The 19,087-nt window shown below is 44.4% G+C and overlaps 1 protein-coding gene across 1 annotated transcript in view; it reads right to left on the reverse strand.

The window, feature by feature from the left end:
* ALOX5 (arachidonate 5-lipoxygenase) overlaps positions 1 to 19,087 on the reverse strand; it is a 34,807-nt gene that overhangs the window by 9,999 nt on the left and 5,721 nt on the right. The window contains exons 2-10 of the mRNA XM_055810436.1: positions 16,464 to 16,662; positions 14,574 to 14,655; positions 12,900 to 13,022; positions 7,824 to 7,930; positions 4,096 to 4,268; positions 3,224 to 3,370; positions 2,922 to 3,125; positions 2,568 to 2,654; positions 700 to 878 (exon numbers count right to left, since the gene is read on the reverse strand). Of these exons, the coding sequence (XP_055666411.1) occupies positions 700 to 878; positions 2,568 to 2,654; positions 2,922 to 3,125; positions 3,224 to 3,370; positions 4,096 to 4,268; positions 7,824 to 7,930; positions 12,900 to 13,022; positions 14,574 to 14,655; positions 16,464 to 16,662 (1,301 nt within the window). The remainder of the gene's footprint in view (positions 1 to 699; positions 879 to 2,567; positions 2,655 to 2,921; positions 3,126 to 3,223; positions 3,371 to 4,095; positions 4,269 to 7,823; positions 7,931 to 12,899; positions 13,023 to 14,573; positions 14,656 to 16,463; positions 16,663 to 19,087) is intronic.

Raw genomic sequence — 19,087 nt, forward strand, 5'->3', positions numbered from 1 at the left:
ATGTCACCAAAACCAGCTGCATATTTAGCAAGCAACTTATGCCACGCAAAAAATACATTGTTTGTGAAATGCAACATATGAATCGTTCCATTCTGAGGCAGTGTTTCATAATTGAAAAGCAGTCATGTTGCTGTGGTCGAGCAGCCTTGCAGTACTTCTGACTCAGAATTGCTGCCCTTCTTGACAAAACTTGGGCCTTGCCATTCTGAGGCATTTCAAGAAAGGTTTTGCTCAAACTGAGTTTGAGAACACAGCTCTCATGCAAGCCAAGCTTATATTTCCACTCCACAAGAACCTTGACAAGCTCATGTGGCTGGCCCAGAGAGTTGGGTTCTCTCTTGGTTTGTGCATAGCTAAAAAGGAAGGCTAATTAAATTCCCTTTGCAAGGCTGAATTCCAACTCACTAAACTCTGTGAAAACCTACAGAAGAGCACATACTTATAAAGGTTCCTCTGAAATACAGCATGAAAGAAAGCAGGGCTGAAAAAAGCAGGAATTAACAGTCTTTCCAGGGTGTGTACTTGGCTATGTATTTTTCCTCAGATGAAATATAATGGATGGAAAAGCCACCACGTGACTGAACAGCCCACGTGCTCTTCACAAGCTTGTGATGAAGAGTGCAGTGAGCAGGGAGAAAACAAAGTCGTGTCTCTGTGACAGTGACTTTATTAGACATTTCTAGAACTACGGTCTCTTACCTCTTTATAGCCTCCCAGACTTTAATGCCATCATCCCGGTAATAGTAGTAGGGGATATCCTCTTTGCTCTCCATCCCTTTAGCTTTGATCTCCTCAGGGAAGCAGAGGGAGCTATAAGTCAGATCCTTCATTGCTTTCTGCACCATTTGTACATGTCCTCCTCCACCTGTAGCATTTGCCTGCAGGAAGAATGGCAAGACTGGAAGAGTGGGAGACTATGTTCACTTTGTGCTGAGATTGGCTTTCCTGATTTGCAGGAGGTAGTGTATTCAAAATGGTGGTGAATCTGTTTTTCAAGAGAAAACAACATCTCTACACAAACAAGTACCAAACTGCAGAGGTCTACTGCAACTGTGCATTTTGATTTTGAAGACTTCACACCTCTTTCACATTCCTATTATAAGCACCTACTTATAATGGAATACGGTAATAAAGTGAAGGAACATGGAAGCATCGAACCCAAAGCACTCTGCCAGCACTACGCTCCAGAACTGGCATATGTGTGAAGGAAGGCAGCCAGGAGCGTGTTGAAAAAGGGCTTTTGCTAAACCATCCACTGCTGCTACAGAGTGGTTTCAGAGAAAGCATTTAGGGATGCAGGCTACCATTAGCCACCCTGGAATTTAAGCCAGAAGATCAGTCCTGCTGGGTGGCTACCGATGAGGACTGGCTGGGGTTTCAGTATACGTTACATGTGGAAACACGGTGTGTCCACAACAAACTGCACTGCAAAACTCTTTAGATAATCGTTGCACAGAAGTTCCCAAATGTTGCTTTTCTAGCATGATGCTAGTGTTGTAGCAGTAGTCAGCTTACACTTACTGTCCCGTGGCTGGTTGTTCATCTACACTGGAACCAACAAATTCTGGAACTCCAGGATCCCCGCTGGCAGGTCTTAGCCACACACTCATCCCACACGCACAGGGTACCCAGATTATGGTTCTGTTCAAAGGGATGGGAGCACCTGCTGGGTCTCCACAGTCAGCAGAGGAGTATAGAAGATAAGGAAGGTGCCTGGATTTAACCTCTCTTTTCTTCTTGGGTGAAACACTCTGGAGCATGGAAGCTGGTTTTGGTCTGGTGCCAGAGGTGTAAGGGGGACAGAGTTGTCCTAAAAAACAGCCTCCCTCTTCAGAAGGGCCTCTGAAACCTCCCCAAACTTCCCAATTGCTGACAGCATGTTGTCACAGACACGGCTGCATGCTAACCTGTTGTGGTTCCTGCAGCATGCCATTTCTGGGGGAGCCAAGGGAGGAAAAGCTGTGTACACGTTAAACACCAGTGCAGTCAGATTTAGGTGTTCAGATTTGACCTAAGAGCTGATCACAGTCAATGATATATGGCTATGTTTCACGGACCCAGACAAAGCTGAGTTTTAAACCTAGCAGTTCTGTTGGTCTGTTGTTTACAGCAATTCAAGGAGACAGGCTGGAATCTACACCCACTACTTGTGGGCTTAGAAAGCTATTTTATCTACATGTCTTTCTCTGATGCAAACTTCCTTTTGCAATCACAAATTCTTCTGCTCCCCGCTCTGCCCCAAGATGAATAACTGAGTACTTAAAGGAAATAGGGGACTTAACTCCTGCACTCCTATACTCATACCACAAAGCCACATCAGGTATGAGTAAGTGAGATACTGACTCACTACTGACATTGGCCAGTTCTGAATTGGCTACTTAGTGGTAAAAGGTAACATCTTTAGCACAATGAGGCATCAGTTCTGCATGCCAGTTTCTCAGATGGTATTAGTTATGTTTGCCCTTTATTAGAAGGGTCAAGAAACAAGGCAATATGTGATGGTTAAAGGACAGAAACACATAAGGAACCATGAAGGATAATGAAGATTTACAAAGGGGATTACTTACCTTGTCAAAAAGGCCACATTCACAGATAAGCTGTTCTCTGGCTTTGGTATTAATGGCTATTGTGAACCGCATGTGTGGCACCAAGAGCTGTGAAACAGGAAAAACAATGAAAGAAGGCACATTCTCTGACTGAACTCAACAGCAAGGAGGTATAAAGTTTGAAGTCCTGGAAGTCCTGGTGGCTTAGCTGTAAGTTGCCTTGCAGGGAAGCCAGCCAAACTATCTCAGCTGAGCTGTCACCAGGCCTTCTTTTGGTTTGTCAAATTAACATGATAACCACCCTGACCCACTTCATCCTTTCATAATAACCACCCTGACCCATCACCCATAGCATCCCTTCATGCAAGAACCAACCTTGAAGAGGGGATGTACAGCAGGTAGCTGCCGGAACATCGCTATGCTGAACACCTCTGAGACTAAGTGGGTCCGTAAGAGATGGGTCACTGTCTGGTGGATGTGGAAATCAGATGAACGAACCCAAATTTTAGCTAGCAGCCAGTCATATGTGGCATCTGAAGGAAGGAATATGGGATTGTCTGGCCCAGGCTTTTGACCAAGCTGAAAGATTTAAGAAGAATATGAAACCCCAAGTCATTCATGTTTAAGATGAGACAACAAGCCATGTGCCCCTTTAAAGACCCTGACAGTAAGCCCACCTGGATTGCAATGGGTACAATTTTATTCTCCAGATTCTTATACAGCAGACAGATGGGTGCAGCCAGGTACTGTATTGTGCATGGGTCTGTTTTATTGGCATCCACACCATCCAGCAGCTCGTAGTCCACAATGAAAATGTTTCCTTGCTGCAGGGCGAGGGAAAAAAGCATGGTGTGTTTTAATGGAGTGCAAGCAGCAAGGCTAGGAATAAAGACTGGGAAGTCTTGGTCAGCGGTGGGCTTGTGCCCTGTGGTTAGGAGTGGCCACTGGCCCGCCCTTGCTCGTGGTGTCTCAGGGATGATGCCATTGAGACAGCAAGCAGCTTACACAAACTGACTTGTGTCTGCTGACTCTGGCAGTAAGCCTTTCAGCAAAGAGAGACCATGTATTTGGCATTCATGCAATGACAGTAAAATGCAAACAAGTTTCACATTGCCAGCTGAAGAGACCCCCATGCTCATCATACAACCAAAAGCAAGGCACCACCCTGGCTAACCCTTCTTCAGCATGTTAGCTCAACCCTGCAGGTGACAGCAGGGTAAGACCCTACCAGGAAAGGAAGAGGCACTTTTCCTTGCTGAGGCAGGCAGGCAGTCCCTAATCTTTCAGAGGAAACCACTGAAAAGGGACCCTTCACCTCGTGGTGACATCTCTTTAATTGAACCTGGAGAAAAGCACGGCCCGCAGCTCCAGGACAGCGGCAGAAAATAGTCAACAGAAGTGTCGCTAGTCTGCAAAGACAAGCAGCTTTGCCGTAACAAACCACACAGCCTGAAGAGAGGAGATGTGACTGAAGGCAGTTAGAACAGGGTTTGGAGGTTAGAGGATACAAGAAGGAACAGATGAAGTCCAACCTGACTCAGAGCCATACCTTTACTTCCTCCTCCAGGGTCAGGTTCCTCTCCAGACTGCATTCCACCATATCCATAGTCACAGGAAACTTCTTGGGTATCTCTGTGCATCTCCGGATCAGTACAGGATTGCATCCATTCAGGAACTGGTAGCCAAACATAAAATCTTCCTTCCAGTGCTGCATCACATATTCTACAGGAAAAACAAGCCTGCAGCATCAATATCTGCACGGCACCGTTATCCTACTGCACTGTAGGATTCCTCCTTTACTCCCCACTGTTTGCTATACTGCACTGCAACTTCCAACTAAAGCAAGCAGCAAGAAAAGTGTTCAAAAGCTGCCATCGATTTTTAAGAAAAAACACTTAAGATAAATGGACAACATAATCTTTGCTTTTCACTTTGAGAAGAATTAAACTGATAATCTGTTTCTCCATGCACAGAAGCAATGAGGAGTAAAATACCCCACTCCTATGAAAAATACTGTCTCCATCTGCAGACCACCTTCTCAAGTCTTCCAAGATATTTCTAAATCTCACTCTTTAAATTCTCAGGGTATGCAGTACAGAGGGATTAGTCCAAAAAAAAGATGGCACAGGCAGGAGAAGGAAAATACAGAGCAACGTGGGTAGGGGAAGAGTAACAGTGGCTGGAGCAGTTCTCTTGGCTGGAGCTGGGCGAGGGACACCTGGGGAAGGGTTTTGGCTTTGTCTCAGTAAAACTCCTCATTCATTGTTTTGCTTGTTTAACACCTTTTTTCCCTCTGCTTATTTTTCAATTGCTAATATAAACCCAGATTAACATAGCTGCTTAATAAAATGCTGGCTTGGGGTACTCCATCTCTTTACTATTACGTATGTAATACTACAGGATGTTTTCCATAATTACGCTGTGTTCTGTTTCATAATGTCATGTCCCCACTTCAGCCTACAAGTTCAGCATCAGAAAAAAACATGATTAACATGAAAAATCCCATTGGTATCTTCAGGTGGAAAATGAAGCAAGTAAAGTTTTCCACTATTGCCTGTTTTCAGACAAGGCAGAACTTTTTATGAAAGCAATTTATTTTCCTACAAAGGGTGAAAAAGATAGACCTGAAGGAATGCAGTGATTTTTTTTTTTTTAAAAAAAAAAGTCTTAAAAATCACAATGCTTTCTAAGAGTGGAAAAAAGTTAAGTTTATGTAAAGTTCGCATTTACATCATCTCTGTCAGTTGCATAATGAGTCTGGAGCTGTACCTGAAGTCTATACCAAGCAATAAATGACTCAACACCTTGGACAGAAACTGCATGAATGAAAAATGCCTTGAACCACCTTTTCCATTAGCCCTTTTCTGCCAAGGCCTGCAAATAAGCAGATTCAGAGTTGCATTAACATAACTGAGACCAATGTTTAACATTTAAAACTCAAGGAATTAGAGCCTTCCTTATCAATACGGAAATGTTATCGATGTAACTAATTGTAGATCATATTAATTCTCGTTTTAAAATTACTTTAGGAAGCAATCTTATTAAATGTAACAAATTGCCATAATTAGTTTTTAATAGCTCTGGCTGCTTTGTGTGCTTCATTTTACACCCAAGTCTGCAGAAGTTACTCTTATTCCTGTTAAGGAGTCCTTAGGCAGCCTGAAGAGGAGCAAAACTTCAGAGCAGGAGGGAAAAGTATTTTCCTTTGCAGAGTCTGAACAGGCTGTTCACACACATTTGAGGAGCCACATGCTAATCAATTTATAGTATCTGTGTATCAATTATATCTAATAATACAGTAAAATAATGTAACCGTGGGTGATAGTAGGTTGGGTCTGGCTCACAAATCAAATGTTTCCCAGCCCTGCTTTACAGAAACAACTCCATGAACTTCAAACCCCGTGTCTGTCTGCAGTTCTTCTTCCTGGGTTTTCAAATAACTGCTAAGATTTCCATATTGAAGAGTTAAATAGAGGTAGGATTTTGTCTTTGATATGTTAACACTACATCAATGGGATTTTTAACAGTATGAAAGATACTGCAGAAACTGAATGGCCCTGAAGACAGAAGTGAAACTCACACTCTTAGAGAGGGATTTCTGTCTTCTGGTAGGAGGATGCATGTATGAAATGGCAAGCACAGTGGGACACTTAGTGCAGTATGCACAACTAATTCTGACATATTTTTTTAAAAGAGATTACACTTCAGATAAATGCCACACGCCTTTTCAGGCCTAGCTTGCGCTTGTTTCCAATAAGAACCACAGTTCCTCAGGTTGTGTTCTTGGGGCCCATCCTGGCTGCAGCAGGACCAAGTGAAGAAGTTGCAGCTCCCAGGTCATTCCCAGCTCTTTGCAACTCATCCCCAGATCTGATGGCCTAACCACACGGGCTTTCAGGCCTGAAACAAATTCTGTCAAAATGACCCCTGTTGGGAAAAACTTACCACTGAGGAATACTGAGCTGCCCATGTCATTGACACATGAGAACTGACCGGGAGGAGATACAGGCGAGGTCACAACAGCAGAACTGAGGCAGTGTGTCCTGGTTTCGACTGGGATAGAGTTAATTTTCTTCCTAGTAACCGGTACATTGCTGTGTTTTTGGATTTAGTATGAGAATTATGTTGATAATACACTGATTTTTTTAGGCGTGGCTAAGTAGTACTTACTTCAAGTCAGGGACTTTTCAGCTTCCCATGCTCTGCCAGCAGGGAGGGGCACAAGAAGCCAGGAGGGGACACAGCCAGGACAGTTGACTCAAACTGGCCAAAGGGATAGCCCATACCACAGAATGTCATGCTCAGTGTATAAACTGGGGGGAGCTTGCTGGGGGGGCCGATGGCAGCTCAGGGACTGGCTGGGCGTCAGTCAGCGGGCAGTGAGCAATCGTATTGTGCATCACTTGTTTTTTGGGGGTTTTATTTCTCTCTCTCTTTTTATGGTCTCCCTTTTAATTACAATTATATAATTATTGTCATATTTTATTTTATTTCAATTATTAAACTGTTTTTATCTCAACCTGTGGGTTTTACCTTTTTTCCAGTTCTCCTCACCATCCCACTGGGGGCAGGGGTGAGTGAGCGGCTACGTGCTATTTAGTTGCCAGCTGGGCTTAAACTATGAAACAGTGGTACCCTCCCCATGTTGGAACAGGGTCAAGAAGTTGGAACTGTTAGCAGCAGTGCAACCAGGACAGAGCACATGGCTGCAAGTTAGGCAACTGCCTTTGAGCTGGTCTGTGTAAGAGGAAAGAGGGGTCACCCTCATACTTGACTTTATCAGAGGACATTTCCAGACTCACCTCTTTGGAGATTTGCCATGTATTTAGATGCCTGAAGTGGGACACAGACGATCAAGCTTCCAATAATGCCTCAACAGCTAATACGCTCTGTAAAGCACTCACACTAATCCGTCCCTAGGTTTGGATGTGAAATACTTATGGAAATTCATTCTATGGGACTTGAATATATCTGAAAATACATTTCTAAAAGCCAAAAGTGACTATGATGCCCAGCTGGCCTGACCTCCAGTATAGCTCAGGACAGAGTAGGTTACTGAGCAATCACCCATGAATTTTAGTTTGTGTGAGATCATCGCTTCTCTTTTTGGTCTTGTGGGCTGCTGGTGTCATCAGCAGTCTAAGATTACGGATTATTTATGAAAAAACATGGGAGAGCAGAAGTCTGAGTAAGCCACTTCCATCCTAATCAGATATGTACAAGACAACTAAGCAGTCATTCTGCAGTGCAAACATGAGCAAATGCTGGTAAACCCACCAGAGATTGTGTTGCTGATTCTGACAAAGATCCTCTCAAAATCTGCAAAATCACTCCAGGAGGACTGGAACATGTGCATGAAACGGTTGACATAAAGATTCTCCATCCTAAAAATAAAACAAAACATCTCTGAAAAAAATCAACTCCAGCTTCCTCAATACCCTTCCCCATTCTTTTCCATGCTTTTATACCCCTACATACAATACATTTTCAGTGGTGGAATGAGAGACTGGTTGTCTCCTATTTGTTGAGAAATTTGTTGGCTGTACCTTTACACACAGCCTGAAGGCATCTCAAGTGCCCAGTCCCTGCTATTGCACTTCCTGAACTCCATTCTAGAGTTGTTCTTGGCAGCCTACAATGGCAGTGCTTTAGGACCTATGTCATATAAAAACTATAGTCAGAAAAGCTAGTGCTTCACACACTGTCAGTAGTTAGCAACAGCTGAGAGTGTTAAGGTCATTATTAGCACTGGTTCAGAAAGGAGTATGGTGACACATACAGACTGAGTGATTTGCAGGAACTCACAACACACACAACCCAGGATCAGTTCAGCCAGTATTCCTAAACAGAGAACAGCTCCTGTATCTGTGTCACCAAGGCCAGACTGGACCCCTACAGCATGAGCCTGAGTTTTTGAGAGCTTTCTAACTACTAGAGCTGCTGTTAAGCTTGATGCTCATCTCTAACCTCGGGAATTAAGTCACTTCGTTGCAGACATCACATGAACATGGCAACTTGGGAGCCAGAAACATCCAATTTAAAGTGCTAATTCATCAAAGTTTTCTGTCTACAATAGAGTCAAGCATGTTCACTTTGTATAAGTCCTACATTGTTATGAAATATAAATAATTTATTTTCACTAGAAAACAAATAATGAATTTGGAAAAGAAAGTTGGCTTTCCCACTAACACTTTAAATGATCAAAGAAAAGCACACACGTCACACAAAGATAAGCAGAGTAGGTAACGGAGTAAAGAGGGGTCACACTGTTGCAGAAAATCCTCTCAAACAGAATTTGAGGGAGGAAAAATCCAAAGAGGGTGGATTTATAATCAGTAAACTTGACTGAGGCAACTTAAAAAGAACTGGATTAGAAGTGGCTGAAGAGGACCAAAAGCCTGGAAAAACAGCAAGTGGTAATCTGGAGGAGGGCTCTAGACCGGCATCACCATAACCCAGGCAAAGGAGCAGCTCCTGCACTAAGCCCAGGGCATGTAGAATGGACTGTTTCTGTCCAAACAGAAAACTGTTTTCCCCAATAAGTCAAGTACTTCTCAGATGTCTCTGGCACATACTAGAAACCAGAGCAAGGAAAAAATGGCAGAGTTGCTTGTAGAACTAAATCTACCCAAATGTGACACTGGTCCAAAATAGCTATGCAAGCCTGCGTTTCTGGCACAGAATCCAGGGTGAGGGTTTCCATTTGCTAGATAGCGCAGGTCACATCAGCATGGGAAACCTTCAGGATTACCCACACCTAAACATAATTAATCCCATAAACGTACAGAATTATCCACTGCCAACAGTATCTAAAGACTCAACCTTGCAACAACAGAAGGGACCTCTAAGACACATCTCTAAGTTGTTTTGCATGTCCCAAGGGAAATGGCTTTCCCCTCCCCTCTTCCACCGTTCCCTAAGTCTCATATAACTCTCACAGCTTTCACATTTTTCCTTAAACATGCTTCCTGCCCACTGCTGCACCATGCAACTCTGCACCTGCCCTCAGATTTCCAAACCTCCCTGTTTTCCTTCTTTCCCCATGACTTTCCCCATCTACTGCCACTCCATTCACACAAATAGTTGTCCCAAGCTCACAAAGCACAACAGGGTAGCTAGAAAAGGGCTATCAAACACATTCGCCAATGCTTTTCACAGTTCACCCAGCCAAAAGCATAGGTGAGGTCTAGATTTTCAGCCAAATGTGCCAGGCAAGAAGTATTGTTGCTCTTTAGAAAAACCTCTTTTGGTCATTCCAGTTCTCCCGAATGGCTGACTATCTGCAATAAAGTTTCAGGTTCCTACTTCATGGGGAGGTGCCCCTTACAGCCAACGACAAAAATAGATGTCCCTGCAATCTGTTGAATTGTTTGCAAGTTTCACTTGGCTGTGACTAAGGATCTTTGACAATATGCCACAGAAGGGTAGGATGGGATTGCTAGAAGGGGAACGTAGCCTGCAAACTGGTTATGTCTACTAACAGCAAACGGGTCACCTCTGGCTTTCAGATGCTCTTGCTTCTGCATCACCCAGATCCCCTAAAGCAGCTGGGGAAGGGCTGTTTTACACAAGCTAACACCATGTTAGCTAGAAGCAACAGCTCTTGGAAAACACAGGATGTGTGAAAGTTTGGAATACCACACCATTGCTAGGTTAACAACAGAAGATCCCAATGACCTTGCAGGGGTTTTGTATATTTTCATGCCTCTCCTCTTCCCTTAAAGGAGCTATTCCTTGCCTTTTCTGAGCTAGACTGTTTCCTGAAGATGGGCCAAAAGAAGAGCTGCAGTGTTTGCTTTCTTCCCTTGCCTGGAACAACTTGGTTTTGCCGCAGGCTTATTCACAACAGCACAACACGACAACTATGATGGATTTTTCCGTTTTTCAGAATGGCCTCACCCCTGGCTCTGTTCCACAGTGAACATGGACTGCTGTCCCACCTGACTGAATCTCAGAGTACTTCACAGACATGCATGGAGTCTCCTCCCAGCACTTTCTGGGAGGTAAAGGAAGTGAAATTATAAATTCAATAATTTGATAAATTCACGTTGATAATTTAACGTTATCAGTTTGTACACAGAGGGAAAATAAACTAAGAATTAGAGACTGGCTGTGGTAATCTGGCCTGCATTGTATTAAAGTCCTGACTACAGATCAAGAATGTTCTCTTCTGGCCTTATAAAAACAAAATGACTAGCCTTTTAAACAATGCTATGTAAAGTTCCACAGTTTTCTTGGGTTGTCCTGCCTTCCCCCCCCCGCCCCCCCCGCCCCCCCCCCCCCAAAAAAAAAACTATTTTTGATGGTCATGTTCATCACCTGCTAACTAAAAGGCCCCTGCAGGGCTGCGTTCCAGTACTTGTCTGTGGAAGAGGAACATCAAAGTCTGCAGTTTTCTAAGGATCTACGGTCAAGGCTCCAGAATCTTCAAAGCTTCTTAAACTTTAAGGATCTACTGAATACTCAAGGATTTCTTAAGGAATAAGGTCTTTCGTGAGAAGGGACCTCAACTTCTGGCTCATATTAAAGATGAGAGATTGGTTCTTTGGAAGTCTGAAAGCAGATCACAAAGTTGAGGCAATACCTGTGCCTTTGGGTAAGCTTGGGGAGCAGGAGGCAACTGTCAGTTCTTTGTACTATTAATCTAACCCAGGGGTCCTCAAACTATGGCCTGCGGGCCGCATACAGCCCCCCAGGGTCCTCAATATGCCCCCCGGTATTTACAGAACCCCCCGCCCCCCACCCCCCCACCCCCGGCCGGGGGCTGGGGGGGGAAACCAAGCAGCCGCAGATGGCTGCCTGCCACTTCATCCACGCGCCGGCCCTCTGTTTAAAATGTTTGAGGACCCCTGAACTAACCCTTTGTGTGACTCCACAGCCACTTCTCCAGTGTAACAACTAGTATTGCATTAAAAAAGTACAAAAGCAAGCACTCCATGGCCTGTTCCATCATTCTCCTAACATCCTTGTCTGCATGAGACAAAGCTAGAGACCCCTGGTCTTCAAAGCTATTCAGCCACCTTTATTCCAAATATCTCTGAAAGATCTAGCTCCACCTGGCCATATGTGCCACAGAAACACACCCATCACCTTGTTCACACCTGCTGGAGGTTTATTCTGCTAAAAAAACCCAAAAGGATAAAAAGATTTGTTGATCTTACAAAGTATCATTCCATTGTGAAAAATAGATCCTGGAGTGGGGGAGAGAGGAGGGAGGGAGAAATCTACAGCAGAGCTAATACAGCCAGCAAAAACAGGTGCTGTTTGAAGCTTCCAGTTTTCCAAATTAGAAAACAACCAGATGGATTCTCTCAGAACAAGCCATGGGATTCGACTCCGTGGTGGTAGGGAAATTCAGCTGCATAAATGTAACACCAAGAATGGTCCGACATGTAAGGTTTCAGTCACGGTCAGCTCCCCAGATGGACTCAGATAAGCAAGTATTCACATTTATTAGAAGGTGCAAGTTTCTCAGGATGGCTGTTAAACTGCCTAGTTCTTATCAACTTATGCTGACGTAATCTCTGTCTGATCACCCAACGGGGGGGGGGGGGGGGGGGAGGGGGGGGGGGGGAGCGGGGAACACCTTCCCAAAATATGAAGAGACCAGCATATTAACGGAATGACAGATGTAGAAATTGTGGGTGATTTTGGACCGGTCTTGTCTCATCTCAGACTATCCCACCATCTGCTAGTATGGACTTACAGGACAGAGAGGTCCTATTTGCCTCATTAACCCCGTACTATTTCAAAGAGCTCTGCAGGATTGATTATTCAGGCTCATCCAATGGCCAGGATTCCATTTTTTTAAATGACATCACACATGCAAATGGATGGACAGTGACTTTGTTTCCCCAGGAAGATTACATTCAGATGTGGTTAACTGATGAGCTGCTCAGAACAGCTTTTCTTCAATAGGGTCTCCAGGGTGTGTTGGTAGCATCTTCCTTTGGTGTGTGACTGAAAGGCTTCATTATCACAGACAGCCAGGGGAGAGAAGTATCTCCAGAGGGCAACTCAGAATTAACTCAAAAGTCTAAGGTATGAGGTGCCAATAGCTCTTCCTACGTTTTTCACCAGTGCCTCCTCCACCCATCTACAGCCAAAACAGTGTCTAATGAGAATGTGGAGGCTCAGCCAGTTCCCAGGGTGAAAAGCTTAAAATATTGAACTTATTTATTTATTTTAAATTTCAATGAAATCCCTTAGATTCTTTCCTACTTTGATTAGCTCCAGATCCAGCTGGGAGAAAAGAATCCCATTTTGGATTTCAATGAAATCTAAAAGGTGATAAGAGTCTTACCCTTGCCCAAAAGAGATTTACAAACCTCCTAAAGTTCCACAAACACTTACGCTTTAGAATAGTTCAGAATGAAGTCAATTCCCTTCTCATTGTCAAACTGGATGTCACGAGGCAGATCACTGTGGGAATGGGCATCAATGCTCAGGGGAAAGCCTGGGTGCCACTCCTTCCAACTGAGAAAACAAGAGAGGCTGGATTAACCATATAACCTTATCAGCACAGGAGCTGTATCATTCCTTCACCTACACTGCTTCTCTGACTCACCTCTATAAAGTAAGTTTGTGGCAGACTCATCTGGGCCAAAAATAGTGACTTATACCACATCAATACCTGCCAGTACCCTACAGAATCCTGAGGTTCTGAAGTACAATGAAGGGTGCCTACTTGGCCACCTACTTTCACAAAACTTGAAGTAACTTAGTATCTGTGGTATTTCCATACTCTTGTCAAGTTTGGTTGAAATTGGCAGTAGCTTCAAATGTATTGGGAGGGGAGGGGATGGACAGACAGAAGGTGCCCAATGCACATCATTCTTGGGGCTACATTTTTTGCAGAACTGAGATACAGCAGCTAAAAGTACTCAGACGTGTATTTAAGTTCCTCCAAAAGGCAACTCCCTGAGAGATGCAAATAGTCTTGATTCAGCTCTTCAGAAGAGCTTTACCCCCTAACAGTCATGGCACACATTCTCTGCCATGTATGTTCTGACACCATGTCCCATCTTTACTTCAAAACAAAAGGTGATGCGTAAAGAGTACTATTTCAATGCTATTTCCAAATTGCCTGCCACACAGAGATTGCATTGTGTGTTATCAGTTATGCATCTGAATTGTAAATAGCTGTTTCCCTGGAATTACAAATGGTTTTGCCTTCCTTTTTGCATAAGTAAATAAAATTTTGTGCCACACCTCTTTTTAAACTATATCTTCCTCTGCTCTACTTCCCATAATTTGTAAGCAAGATCCTTTCTTAGTGAAATGATATCAACAACTCATACACCAAGCCTCAAGCCATCAATTCTGAATGTACCCTCTGTCCTTCCGATCCTTACTCTCATGATAACGAGATACAAGGGAAAGAAATTTATGTTATTTTAACAGAGTATGTCTCTAGCAAAAGGAAATGTCTAATGCCTTCTGGAAGTACCCAGTGATAAAAGACAGCATTTTCCCATTGTGACCTTGATTAGGAAAAAATGCCTATGACAGTATAAAAGTGGGTATCACAACTGTGTTCTGATAACACATTCCAGTCCACTCAGATAGGGCCAGATCTTCCACTGCACACTGGTTCAGGAAAAAACTAGCTTGCTGCAGCAGCCAAAATGCTCTGCTAAGAGCTGAGATGTTCAAATCATGTTCCAAAACTGGAATAGTGCTCATAAAAGGCAAATTAAATCTGCCTTCAAATCTTCCTTGAAAGCACAACTGCATGCCAGAGGGCCCACACAGAGACGGTACCACTGGATTCCCACTTAAACCTTCCAGATGGGCTTATCTGGGGTTCAACTATCTCATAATGCCACTTGCACCAGGATGATGGTAATTTCACTTACAGTGAATTCCATCTAAGTAAGGAACATATATGGCCAACAGGGTTACTTAAGCTTTCTCTTATTCAGAAGTCCAGAAATCAGAGCAATATGATAAGCTGAACATACTCTGTCAACCTCTGACCCGATGAGAGCAGGCTCTGGACCTTCTAGGGAACTATGGGAAACTCACCGGTACATTTTTTGACGGGTCTCAAGCTCTTTGCGTCTGTGCTGCTTGAGAATATGAGTCTTGTCATCCCGTGAGAGCTTTGCTGGGAAACAGGGAAAAGAGACAGGGTTATGAGGTTCCTCTACCTACCACTGCCCAGGTCTTCAGAAAGAAAGCAAAGTTTCCAAATCTTTAAACTTCTGATCTATACCTTCACAAAGTTTTGCTGGGAAAGGCTTAGACAGTCCAATTTAGTACCTTGAATAGAAGCACAGGTCCCTAGAGAATCTGGAAGGAAAGAAACTCCTACCTTGTTGCCTCCAAGGGTTAATTAGCTCAGGCTAGGAGCTCTCTCAACTGTATATAAAACCTGGGTTCCTAGTGTAGACACTTGCTGTACATATCCAGTGTTAAATGGTCTAAATATGGTCATGGTAATTAATTTTACATTTCAGTATCTAAGGGAATTTTCATCAATAAGAGAAATCACAACATTGTTCCAGCTAATCTCTCTGCTAAAAAGACATCTACAGGAAGCACTTCCTATCCTCTCTCCTTGAGTTGTACTTCTCCCCTGGCAGCTTGGGGCAATAATCATATCTTCTTAACACAAGAACAGAAAGAAAAAAACCAGAGAGGCTTCATTTCCAGGCAGCTTGCTCTTCTGACCACACATGTATTCACTATACCATTAAATAACACAGAGACTTCCTTAGTGATCAGAGAAGGGGCAAGGTCCGTGACTCACTTTACATACACAAATGGGAAGGCAGATAAAGCCAGCAGGAGCTTCATGGAAATAGCTGTTTGGAGGTGGAAATGTCAGAGGTAGTAGAATGATAACATGATGGCTATACGAGTTTCCATCTGGTTGTGTTCAAGTTACCGATAAGGCTTCACTTGCTTTTGCTTTACCTCACCATACTCCGAAAGCCATGCAAAGCTGCTTTCCATGGAGTGTTACAGTTGTTATAAATCAAGTTATGAACAATGGTCCATCTGGAGACCAAATATAAACTGACACATAGTTCTGATTATATGACAAAAGGCTTCAAATGCAGAATTCCTCAGCCAGGAGTATCCAAAAACTTAGTGGGAAGATAAACACTTATTTCCTACCACCTCATACCTTGTTTCAGCTGTGTCAGGCACTCGTGCTGCAGACCACCACAGCAGCCAGCCTACCCTAGGAAGCACAGAGGGGAACCAGCACACATCACCGACACACATCTGCCTCAACCCTGACCGCAGGAAGCAGGTAGTCAGAGACAGCTAAAACACAAGTCCAACAGGCCACTCTCAGAAGAGCACAGAAGTGCTGCAGCACTTTTCTCAGTTGGCCACCACAGCTTGGTGGTGACCATACCCATCTCACCCTGCTTTCTGGACTTGCCAGGACGCAGAGAGGAGGGGTGAAAAGTGAAGCTGCTGTTTCAAGTCAGTCCTTGCACCCGCTGAGCAGCCTGCCTTGGGATTTTATTTCACTCTCAAGAAAACAAAACCATTTACAGGCAATTGATCATGGGCCACATAGGGGCTCAGTATGAAACAAAGATGGGACAGTAATTCAAATTAGATCAAAAGGGTTTTCAGCAATGGAGATGTGGAGCAGACAAAAATCTGGCATTAGGGTCAGCCTTCAAATTCAAGACTGGTGTAACAAGCCAGTGTAAGGACTTTTCCCTGCATGTGCTTCCCAAAATATCCAAATGAACGGCCAGCACCCAGCCCAACAAACTGCTCAGAAACAGTCCCAGTCATCAGGGAAAGCCCATTCCCCAGGATGCAGAAGGGGGCTGGCAGTGGGTCTCCATGGGAGAAAGAAGATTGGGAGGTACATGGGGAAAGGGGAAGGAGAAGCGAAAGAATTCTGGATGTTCTGCAGGAAATCAGGTTTCTTATGGCTCTCACCTCTTCCATCTCGAAGGACAATCTCTTTCTCATCTGTAATCCAACGGTAACATGGGAACTCCAAATAGTCACCCATTGGCGTTTTTACAGTGATATACTTAAGGTACCAGTCATCCTGGTACCAATATTTTCGTTTCTCAATTTTTATTAGCTGAATTTCTCCAAGGTCTTCTTCCACAGTCACATCATAGGAGTCAACCTACAGAGCAGAATACAGTCAATGACCCACCGCATGTGCGGGAAGCACAACCAGCACTACACAAGCATACCTGATATGGCATGGGTACAACAGAACTTGCCAGCTTCTTGTGGGTGAGAAAAGGAAGACCTATTATTGGACTGCAACGCAACAAAAAAGATGAATAAAAGAACAAACAAGAACATGTAAAACGCTCCAGAAACAGAGAAACATTTTAGTATGCAACCTAAAATTCTGTTACTCCTTGAAACGTTTGCAAGTCCAAGAAAAACATGCAGACCATGAAACCATTTATAGTTCTCCCAGCAACAGCTGAAAGAGGTATTGCTAGGGCACATCTGTCCATGCAGCTGGAATGGAAAGATGATCGTGTGATTAACACATTGGACTCAGAATCTAAACACCTGTGTGTATTAGCCAGATGTGCTTCAGAATAAGGATAGCATTCAGATCACCTACATCCCCTTTGTCTTGTACTTCTTGTGGCTGGTCTTCAGTTCTCCATTTTTAAAATTAGGACAATTGTGCATTTTACATTTGTACAGCTCAGATTTGGACAGGGATATACTTTATGTTTGTAAAGCTCAGATGTACAAAGCAATTTAAGTAGCTAACTGAAAGCAAGGTTCACAAGAATCCCATCTGGCTCTGGAGGCCCTTCGTTCTTTCACAGGAAACAAGCCAGCATATGGAGACATGGTTTAGTTCCTTCCTCAGTTTGGAGTTAACTCAAAGGCCTGACTCCTGCTACGTGGAGGGACCTCAGCGCAGACCTGCACAGTGGCTGCTCTGTTTAGTCCTTTCCCATACTAAGGGTCTGGTCGCAGGGTCTTTGCACTGAGCTGGTACTGAAGGCTAGGGACTATGCACATCTGCTCCTGCAGGAGTGCCCTCACTGGTGGCCTAAAGGGACAGGGCCCCTGAGACCCTGAGGTATTGGCCATGACACGATCCGGGTGAGGAGCAGACCATTCCTGGAGCTGCCCCTACACCAGGCTGCAGCTCTGAACCTGGCCAGGCTGAGGCAGTGACTGGGCACCATGCTCTCCCTTGCTTGATGACTGCTCCGGCAGGGCTACAAGAGAAGTAGCAATGAACATTTTCTTCTTCTGTTTAAAACACAATGGCTTCGACTACCAAGCTCAGCATTTCTTCCATATGGTAAGCCTGTTCTCAGCCCACATATACAATATGGCATCTCAGGGCTTCACCATCAGATGGCTTGAAATGGACGTGGAGCCACCTGGCCCACCAGGATGAGTGCACCTGTGAGCACACGTACAGACCTTAGCTGCTACACGCTCCAGCTACTGAAGGCCACAAAGAACTAGTCACCTAGACACAACAAGATGACTTTGGTCACTGGTTCACTCCGTAAATCGCCTCTCCCACAACACCGCTCTCAGCGCCGCAGCTACACGGCCAGGCCTGGGAGGAGGACGGCCGTGGACATGGTGCTCCCCTCAGCCCCTCTCGCCCATGCTAAGCACCCCCCATGCCGCACAACGGCTGTGATGAAAGCTGACTTAAGTGCCTTGCCAAGTTGCCTAGCAGGTGTAGGACAGTGGGCACTCGTCCCCGTACGTGGGTACTTCGGTCCCCTCATGGGGGTAACTTCTCGGGGGTACATGCAGTTCCTTACCACCTGCGGGGGCAGCGCCCAGCAAACGACAGTTCTGGTGGCCCTTGCACTATTAGGCAATACCAGCATAGCAAGAAATAAGTAATTATTTCAAACATGGCTGTAAGACACCTTGTGGTGCTAAGTGAGTCAGCAGAACAGGAACTGACTCTCACTTTCCAAGAGCAGAAGCAGCCCAGGGCAAACAGGAGCAGCCGAGTGCTCATCGCGACAAAGCTGAATGGGCTATGGCAACCACGGAAGCAGCAGCCAAAGCCTACTCTGCTCAGATGATCCTGCTAAGCTTCTTGTGGTTACAAGTAGGGACTTAACTCTTTCGTGTTTTTTCTCAACACAGTCAAAAGTTTTAGAAACCAACCAGGTGCTGATATCAAAAGGAAGAGGTACTGCACTGACACGCTGCAGTGCCTGTAAAAGACTCACCAGCCTATGTGAGCTTTGTCATTTGGCTCCTGACCTAGACACCACACTCTGCTTGTTCTTTTTAGGAGCACTTTCTTAGCCTACCCCAGACATTTGACCTATGCCCATTGTTACTGTCTTAGTGGCTAAAGAAAGGCTAATTCACATAAAGACCAAAACTGAAAAGTGAAGAAAGATTAAATTCCAGGCAGGAGAAAGGAAAAAAACAACCCACCACTTAAGTGTCTTCAGATGGCACTTAATATCTCAACTGTTACAAAAGAAAGATTCATGGCAACTTGCACCCCCATTACTGGAAGAACACACCTAAGAAGGATCCCTTGGCATCCCTTCTCTCCCATTTTACCCCAAGTTTCCCAC

The sequence above is a fragment of the Falco peregrinus genome, chromosome 1 (assembly GCF_023634155.1).
Source record: "Falco peregrinus isolate bFalPer1 chromosome 1, bFalPer1.pri, whole genome shotgun sequence".
Lineage (NCBI taxonomy): Eukaryota > Metazoa > Chordata > Aves > Falconiformes > Falconidae > Falco > Falco peregrinus.